Below are 9879 nucleotides of genomic sequence, written 5' to 3' on the forward strand. Positions count from 1 at the left end.
GTGCCACTGCACTTCAGCCTGGGTGACAGAGTGAGACTGTCTTAAAAAAAAAAAAAAAAAAAGAAAAAAAAAAGCAAGCTTGTCTAATCTGGCCTAGGCCTGGCAGGCCACAGAGAGGGCCTACTCAGCCTGAGTGACAGCTGGAGAAAGTACAAAAGTCAGATTGAGCCTCAACCAGCCTCCTACTGCGGTAAATACATCTTAACAAACATCTCCACCCAGATCAAAAGGCATGTAAGCCACTGCTCACTTCTCCCACCACATCCATTCCTAGTTTCAACAGGGCCAAAATAGCACATGGTCCCAGCTGAGCCATCTTCTCTTAGAGGGTGGACGCTGCTGCTTCCGCACATGGTAAAGTAGCTGCTTTGTAGTATATTTAGAAAGACCATTCTAGATCCAACTACCATTTCTTCTACTCCACACTTGGGATTTCTCAATGGATCCCTGACTTAGGACACTGACCTCAAGGTTAAGAGCAGGCCCTTAGCAATGTTAAAATGCCTAAACCACCAGAGTCTCAAAGTCTGGTGTCCTCCCAGGTTAAGGTTGGTTAGTGAGGAAGGCAGGGAGAGAAGGATCCCATGTCTCTGAGTCTTACTGATTTACAGTGTAATCTCCTTGGTTGTGGGGTGCACATACATATAATCTATTTTGTCCTATCTTTAATCCAGTGATTATTTCAACTAAGATTCTTCCTCTGTCTTCCAGAATTCCAAAACTTCTGGAAGACAAAACAGAAAGCCTAAAAGTCTAAGTTGATGCGTTCCAGGAATTCATTGGTAGAAAATGTTCTCAGAGGGATTAGGAGGCAGTGACGGGGGAGATGGGGCCAGATTTGTCTTTCAGGGAAAGAGGCTCAGCGCAGAATGAACTAAGAGCAGAGAAATCTTCTGCTTGCTGGGTAAAAGGCTGGGACTCTAATCACACCATCCCTTCCTCCTTGCATGTTCTACCCTATGCCTGGTGGTACTCCACATGTTGCCAACCACCAGGGAGGGACTGCATTACTCCCAAAGGCAGCTGCGGGAGGAGAGACTAGAGACACTATGGCCATGGTTAAGGCTTGCAACCGCTGGACTGGAAGGTGGACAGGGACAAGTGTGCATAGTTCAGCAGGGCCAGTCCCCCTGCTGGGCAAAGAGCTCAAGGCCAGAGCGAGTAGTGGAGGTGGCAGAGGGCAGAGGTCACCAGTGCCCAGGCCAAGCCTGCCTCATGTTGTTCTTCTCTGGCTCCTGCTACAAAGATAAGTGACGTCATTTCAGCCTGAGTTGAAATAATCACTGGATTAAAGATAGGACAAAATAGACTAGATGTATACACTCCCCACCTCCAAGAAGATTACACTATAAATCAGTAGGATTCACAGACACGGGCTCCTTCTCTCTCTGCCCCTTCCTGACTTTCTGTCTAACCAACTTTATCCTAGAAGACACCAAGATGAGCAGTTGTGCCAAGCCACTCAGTCCTTTTATTTGAAAATTGCGGTAACATATAAAGAACATCATGTTTATCGTTTTGACCATTTTTAAGTGTACCATTCAATGATACTAATTACATTCACAATGCTGTGTACCCATCACCATGCTCTAATCCCCAAACTTTTTCATCATCCCCAACATAGACTGTACTCGTTGAACAGAAATGCCTCCTTCTTCTCCCTCAGCCCTGCTAATCTCTAGCCTATTTTCTGTCTGCGCATTTGGCAATTCTAAGTATCTCATGGAAGCGGTATCCTACAATATTTGTCGTTCTGGGACTGCCTTTATTTCACTGTGCGTCATGTTTCCAAGGTCTTCTAGGTAGCATGTATCAAACTTTCCTTCCTTTTTACAGCTAAATAGTATTCCATTGTCTCCATCTATCTAAACACATGTTGTTTATGCATTCATCTCTTGATGGACATGGGTCATTTACACCTTTTGGCTATTGTGAATAATGCCGCTATGAACATTGGTGTACAGCTTTCTGTTCGTCTCTGCTTTCAGTTCTTTTAGATATGTGCTTAGATGTGGAATTGCTGGGTCGTAGAGTAGTTCTATGTTTAACTTTGTCGGGGACCGCCATACTGTTTTCCACAGTGGCCACACCATTTTACATACCTACCAGTAAGAGTTCCAATTTCTCCACATTGTCACCCACACTTGTTATTCCCCATTCTTGAAAATGATAGCCATCCTAACAGGTATGAAGTGAGCCATCCTAATAGGTGTGAAGTGGTGCCACTCCGTCCCTTTGTAGGCACAGGAATCTTGCCCTTCTTGCTTTTGCACACGTTGTTCAATGCCGTCTCAAGACTGGCAGGTTCACGGCAGCTTTGCTTTCACCTGAAGCTCAGGGCAAGGGGGCAAAGACTCTCACGGGGAAATGTGGAAGCTGAAGGAGAAGGCGCTGGCCAGCAGTGCCTGTGGATGGTTTCCTTCCTGGATACCTGGGTGAAGCTGTTCACCAGACCACAGTGATGAGCCAGGAGCCACTGTAGAGAGGAACTGGCTTAGACCCTTCATCTGCAGAGGAGGAAGCTGAGGCCCAGCATGGTGAAGTGGCTTCACCATGGACAAGGACAAGGATGCGTTGGGGCAGGGGAGGGACTCAAGCTCGGGTCTCCTAGCTCCGACACCAGTCACCTGTGCCTAGCTCAGAGGGACTCTGTGCAGCTTCCCTGCTTTAAAGCCCAGAGCTGGCCAGTCAGACCCTGCCCAGCTAAGGGCTGAGCTGCAGCTTCCTGTGACAGTGGCAGGCAGAGATGAGACAGGGGTAAGGGGCAGAAAGAGAAGAGACCCATTTGTACATCCGGGGAATTTCCATTTTAAAGACATTGGTTCTTAAACCTCAATGTGCGTAAGAATTGTCTGGGCAGCTTGATAAAAATACAGATCCCTGGGGCCCACCTGCAGAGGTTGTGTGTCCATGGGTCTGAGGTGGGCCGGGAACACAACACCCATGTTCCACCAGTGCCCAGGCGACTCTGCCCTTGGCCACATTTTGGTTATACCAAGCTCTCTTGGATGTGAAGCTTCTGTCTGAGGGGACTCAGGGCCTATCTCTGCTCCTGTGCAAGTTGTTGAGTTTCTCTGTGCCTCAGTTTCCCCAATTATAAAAGTAAGACTTCCCTCTCCCAATTCCAGTGTTTTATTCAAGGAGCTTTGGCTGCTCAGGAGGAGAATGGCATTTGCAATGATTACTCTGCAGGTGAGACTTGGTGAGAAATACCTGTACAAATGGCTCATCCCAGGGACTTGGGGCAAACAGATGGTGGTGGAGGGGAGCTTTGAAGGTTAGGGAGTGAGGCCATCCAAGACAAGGAGCCTGGGTAAAAATTCTGCATCTGATAATGCTCTTGGAAGACTTTTTAAAAGGCAAGCAAAGGCCAGGTGCGGTGGCTCACGCCTGTAATTCCAGCACTTTGGGAGGCCAGGGCAGGTGGATCACTTGAGGTCAGGAGTTTGAGACCAGCCTGGCCAGGATGGTGAAACCCTGTGTCTACCAAGAATACAAAAATTAGCTGGGCGTGGTGGAGGGTGCCTGTAATCCCAGCTACTTGGGAGGCTGAGTCAGGAGAATTGCTTTAACATGGGAGGCAGAGGTTGCATTGAGCCAAGATCGCACCATTGCACTCCAGCCTGAGCAACAGAGTGAGACTTTATCTCAAAAAAAAAAAAAAAAATTAAGACAAGCAAGTGGACAAAACCAAAGCTCAGCTGATGGTGGGGCCTGCCTTATAGAAGCACAAGCCCCCACATTGCCCTTTTTGGTCAATCAGCCCCAGCAAATAGCCCAGAGCTTCAGGAAGGTAACTCCCCCGCTGGGCATCAGCGCCACCTCTGCTGAAGCTGTGCTCACTCCTGCGCTTTCCAAGGCATCAGATGTGAGCCACTGGGGGTACCTGAGTTGATTGAGGTGGTGCCTAGCCAGGACGTGAAATAACAGCATTAGAATAAAACAGAAACAGCGTGAGAAAGTCTTTCTTTTCTCAGGTTGACTGTCCTTCCAATCCCACCAGGGGGAAGGACTGCTGGGTCTCTATCCTCTGCCTCCTGCTGATCTTTCCTCTAAGGAGGAGAAAGCTGCTTCAGGCTCAGAGCTTTAGCATGTCACCAGCAGCCAGCTAGAATTCAACGACATCACTTCGTTTTCTTTGTAGTAATGACAATTTCCTTTAGAACTAAATCAATTTAGAGAAAAGGTGAGTCTTTAACAAAAGTATTAAGAAACTAATTTGGGCGTTGGCAGAATTTCTGAAGATGGCTTCATTCATGACTGAAGTTTTGAAAACACTGAATGAACTGGTTTGCTAGCTGGCAAGACTCGATCCTTGTGATGTTGGAAAGCAAAGCTTCTGGGCTACTGAGGGACCGTCCAGGTGGGAGTGACTTTGTCTCCTTCTGGAAGCTGGAGTCTCAGGCTGCTGCCCATTTTGACACCTTTGATACCACACGGAACGGTCTTGTTTGTCTTTGGATGGTGCCAGGCATGATGATCTCAACCACAGTGCTTATGAGCAAAGAACTTGGCGTTGGACAGACCTTGAATCCCAGAACTGTAACCTCCCAGAGGTGCCATCTTGGGTAGACGATTTAACTGCTCTGTGCTTAGTTTCTTGTCTATGAAATGAGAATGACATTGGTCCCTGCTTCATAGGGTTTGGGGGAAGCTTAAATGAGATAATAAACATAAAGCATGCCTCATCTGGTATAGGTAAAGACTTCATAAATGGTTGCTGCTACTATTAATTATTGTGATTACTCTTACTGCGATTATTATTAGCCACTGTTGTCAGTGAGTTCGTTTTGTTTCCTCAGAGTGCACCCCTGCAGGAAGGGCCGACTAAGGAGAACTTACTCAGCGTCAACTTTTCCTGGAACTTGTTTGCGGGTCACAGGCATGGCGCACCAACCTCCTCCCCCCACCATTTTTCCTGGGATCGTTGCCAAGTCTTAAGCCAGGAAACCTTGTTATATTAATTATGAAGAAAAAGCATGTTTTATTTAAAATCCCGGCTGCCAAATATTCTGCCATGCTGTTTCTCTGTGACAGCAGAATTGCTCTTGCATTTAGGAAACTAATGAATTTAAAATATAAATATACCTGTGCCTATATACGCGTGTGATTTCCCGCGACCTGATTTCCCTAAATACCAGTGTACACTGCTAAAGGTAATGAGTTGGACTTGCGCTTCCGATCAGTTAAAAAAAAAATCTATGAGCATTTGCAGTGAAATTCAGTCCCTCCCCTTTCTCTAAGACTGTGTAGATGGCAGTAAGAGGGAGGAATGCCTCTTCAGTCTCTACTAGGCCCGAAAGAGACCGGCATTCTGGAGGCTTTGAAAAGAGTAGCTCCCATCTTCCTGTCCAAGGCCTTGTTTGGTCCTGGAGCCCATGCAGGTGTGGATGCTTGAATTAATCAGATGCTGAGCCTGGTCACTTGCCCATCTCACACTGGCTTCGATAAGTCAATATCCACAGCATTTCTGAGCAATAGCCAGAGAAGTGCACTAAGGCAGAACCAGGCAGACAATGCACACTGGTCAAGAGAAAGGCTTCTAGATAGTATGGGGGCCAGGCATGATGTCTCACACCTGTCATCTCAGCATTTTGAGAGGCCAAGGCAAGAGGATCATTTAAGGTCAGGAGTTCGATACCAGCCTGTGGAACATAGCAAAAACCAGTCTCTGGGAAACTCAGCTTCCTTCCTTCCTTCCTTCCTTCCTTCCTTCCTTCCTTCCTTCCTTCCTTCTTTCCTTCCTTTCTTTCTTTCTGAGAGAGGATGCAATGGCACCTTCTCTCCTCATTGCAGTCTCCACCTCCTGGGCTCAAGTGATGCTTCTGCCTCAGCCTCCCAAGTAGCTGAGACTACAGACATATACCACCACACCTACTTAATTAAAATTTTTTTTTTTTGGTACAGACAGGGTCTTGCTATGTTGCTAGTCTCAAACTCCTGGCCTCAAGCAATCCTCCCACCTTGGCCTCCCAAAGTGCTGGGATTCAGGCATGAACTAGCACGCCTGGCCTCAAACTTCTAATAACAGCAGCAGTGGCTAGCCCTCTCCATGGTGCCAGCCAAGAATGGGAACCCAGTGCTACTCAAATGTCTGATTTTCAAGAAAAGCTGGGAATCTGTGTCTTTATGGGAAATGTTCTGTGTTCCGATTTTCAAATGTGGCCAAGCAATGAAAATAAAACTAAAATTCTCTTTGAGCCAATCTTCTACCCACCAAATTAAGCTTGAGCTGTGAGCAAAGTGTATTTCAAGCTGCCAATTTGCAACTTCTGACCTAGGCAGACTTTTCTGTGGCTCTATACCTGGGAAGATTCTAGAGTTCTAGGGTTTCAAAATCCCAGAAATGTAAACATTGTTTTAATTGAAAGCACCTCCTTTGCAGGGGAGAGAAGGCTTTGTCTTTCCTCCTTTCTAGGGATGGGCTGAGTAAGCAGGCAAGCTTGACAAGCATTGTCCTCTGGTTTCTGGGCTTGGAGAGGTCAAATTCCATTATGGCTGAGCCCAGCTGGGCCCCAAATCACTCGAAGAATCCTAGCAAGAAGAGAGTTCTAAGACAGTCCTTGTCTTATTTACAGTTTAGCAGGCCTCCTGTGATGAACGTGGAGTCAGACAGTTCTGGCCCCAATCATGGCCGGAAAGTTAGTTTAACATCTCTGGGTTTGTATCTTATCCATAAGACAGGGATAATGATATGAGGCTGTGCTGGACAGGTGCTCAAAAATGATAGGTTAGAAAAACCAAATCTCGACTAGAACAGGAAGGCACAATGAATGATGCCCTGGAGTTCACAGCAATGATTTTTGACCCGTATCTCTTGGGCTAGTGGATATCAGAATAAAAATCTCCACGACAGATGATTCCAAAGAACAGTCCTCATTTGCTACATGATCTGAATTCACGGGAGAGTACCTGGGCATCTTTCCAATGAATAGTGACCACAGATCTTGCAGCTGCCTTTCTTTGGAGTTTCAGAGACACGTGGAGTCCATTGCGCTTCACCCAGCAAACATGTGCCTGGTCTAAGAGCCTCCTTTCCCTACAGGAAAAGCCATGCCCCTGAAGCTGTACGAGCCAATGAAATCTCATCCTCACCCAGGGCCCCAGACAGGAGACTGTCTACGTGGAAACCAGTCTATAATCTAGAGCTCAGCTCTGCCACTCATCAGCTATACGACTTGGGACTGGCCCAGTTTTCCAGCTTCGTTTCTGTAAAATGGGAGCATAGTAGGAATTATTTCTTGGGGTCCTTCCAGAGATGAACTAATTCATGGAAAGTTCAGGGCTAGTACTCAGGACTCCTCATTAAACGGTAGCAGTTAGTTATGACTTTTAGCTGTGTGGGGCTGGAGAGGCCACCCAGCCCAGCTGGCTATGTGGCTTCTTTACCCCTCATGATGCCCCAAACTCTCCAAAGCATCTGAACGACTTGGCCACTCTCCCCCGATGTCTGTGTGCCGGCCTGTGGAACACAAGCCGCCTTCCCGACCACCTGTCTGGCACACATCTGGGGTAAGAAAGCATTCCAAAGCCCCGAATCCTCTCTTTGGAATTGACTAAGCTCATTGCCTGAAGGCTAACTCTCATATTTTCTCTTTTATCCATTATTGACTTATAATTTCATTGCTAACCCTAAAAACTCACTAGGGTTTGCAAAAAAGGGATTTTTCGGGACCATTATCCTTTTGTGAACTTCAAACAGACTGTGTCAACGTTTCTCCTTGCCTGCAAAGTTTAGGATCTAATTCTTTCCGACTGGTATGTTCTCTGGGCCCCGCGTGGGCCTCCGATGATTTCTCCTTCCTTTCTCTAGACCTGTGGTGTTTCTGCTGTGTCTCGGCCTCGGACACCCAACAAGCCATCAAATGATGTAGGGGCTTGACAACAATTTGTAATTGCAGCCGCCACACACACACAAGTCATGATTTGAAAGGAAAACCCTTTCAGAAGTGAGTCACTTGGCAACTTAATGCAGAGCTAAGATAGGTGTCTGAGCACAGTTGACGGAAAAGAAAGGAGAAGCTATTGTTTTAAAAACATGCTAATCAGAAAACCTGTAACTTAATCTGCTTCCTTCAGGAAATGCTCTGTGGAGTGAAATGGGGAACAAAATGCAGAGGTACTCAATAAGACAGAGAGGTTATGACTGTTATTTCAGTTCTTATCCTCTGCCCGCTTTCTAGCACCCCTCCCCAACAAGGCGGAGCACTCCCTGATTTTTATAGAGAAGCTGTGTTCATTCTTGACATTTTAAGGGAGTAGAGCTCACATTTATTTGCAAGCCACATACATGACCTTGTTTAATTGCAGCCCTCCCCAAATCTATGAGAGGTTAGCACTTGATCTGCAGAAGACAACACTGAGGCTCAGACAGATTATGTTCCTTGCCCGACATTCCACAGCTAGAATGTGGCAAAGCTGAGATTCAAACCCTGGCCCCAAAGCCTACATTCATGCCTCAGACTCCAACCAGCACGGAACGCCCAGGAGACTCTATTTCTGTGCAAGGCCCTCTTTCACATGCCCACGGAGATCCATCTGACACTCTTGGACCACGGCACGCAGAAGGAACTAACATCTTGACAAGTCATCTGCTCCGTAAGGTCCTGAGTCCTCCATTCAAGACTCTCTGACGGGACTTCCCTTCCCTGCTCACTGCAACCTCCCTTGGGTCCCTGCTCACCCTCTCTGCCTTATCCGCTGCTGTCATGGGAAAAAGGAGACAAAGTACTAAACACAAAGCTTCTCCCCAAATCCAAACGATTTATGCAGACCCATTTCCAGGATCGTTTGCAGTCAGCAGGCGTCCCCTCTAAGGCCACAGTGCATTGGTTCTTACCGTAGTGTCAGCCCCAAATCGCTGGAAAGCTGTGTGTGTCAACACCGATAGATAGGTATATTTTCCTGGGGAGAGAGTTTATAGCTTTCCATGCTTCTCAAAGGGGTCTATGAGATCCACGACAGGTTACAGCACATGCCCTGGGGCACATTTTCTTGCCCCAGTCTCCTTTGCTGGAATGCGTTCATCAAGTCTCTGCTCCAAGGTGGCTCAAGTCAGACACATGTTCCCATGGGAGTGGCTGTTCAAAAGAAACCAAGCCACAGACCTGCACTGATTCTTGTAGTTAGAACATCTCCAACTTGGCAACTTCAGCCTTTCACTCTGAAGTTTCTCATCACTCCCAGCCTAGCTTGGTCCTCCTAGTAAACTTCAGAGTCTTTCAACTACAGTTATTAGAAAAGAACACTTACCCCACAGGCTGTCTTTCCCACCAGAGCCATTAACAGCAGAACATGGAGATCAGACGTCCTGGCAAACATCTTTGTAGTTTAAGGACTTGTGTTTTGCTCTCAATAAAATTTCTTTTGTTGTCTATGCCTTTAGGGGGGAAAAATGTCAGTCTCCAAGGATTCAGGAACAAATGAAGAGGATGCAAATTATTAACTAGGCATCAAATACTGTTTAATGTTTAATGTTTTGCAAACCAACTATCTTGATTAAACAAATGGCAACTTTGGGGCTGGGCTGAGTCATGAGGTGGTTTCTCTTCTGGGGAGAAACTCTCCAAAGAAAGTAGCTGACATAAAGAGCCCCCGGCTCCACGGTGCACACGGCAGCTGCTGGGTGTTCCGTGCAGAAAGCCTGACAGTGTAACTAGCATCCCAGCCTCAGGATAAAAGATCAGGTGAAGCCTGTGCCACAGGCCTCTGCCAGTGCCGATTTGTACAGAATGTTAATAGACTTCTGGTTCATCAAATCGCAAACAGAATTAAGGCATGGATGGGTTCCTAATAACATCACACTTTATATTCGTGAGAGATAAATTAAAGGATGCAAAACTGCTATTGACAAACATTGATTCTGGGCCCTTTGAAGTG

General features: G+C 46.7%; 1 protein-coding gene across 1 annotated transcript in view; it reads right to left on the reverse strand.

Moving 5' to 3' along the window:
* LOC105466931 (hyaluronan binding protein 2) overlaps nt 1-9418 on the reverse strand; it is a 35773-nt gene extending 26355 nt beyond the window's left edge. Inside the window, exon 1 of the mRNA XM_011716150.2 lies at nt 9253-9418. Within this exon, the coding sequence (XP_011714452.1) occupies nt 9253-9321 (69 nt within the window). The 5' untranslated portion in view covers nt 9322-9418. The remainder of the gene's footprint in view (nt 1-9252) is intronic.
* Between the last annotated feature and the right edge of the window lie 461 nt (nt 9419-9879).

This window comes from Macaca nemestrina, chromosome 9, assembly GCF_043159975.1.
Source record: "Macaca nemestrina isolate mMacNem1 chromosome 9, mMacNem.hap1, whole genome shotgun sequence".
Lineage (NCBI taxonomy): Eukaryota > Metazoa > Chordata > Mammalia > Primates > Cercopithecidae > Macaca > Macaca nemestrina.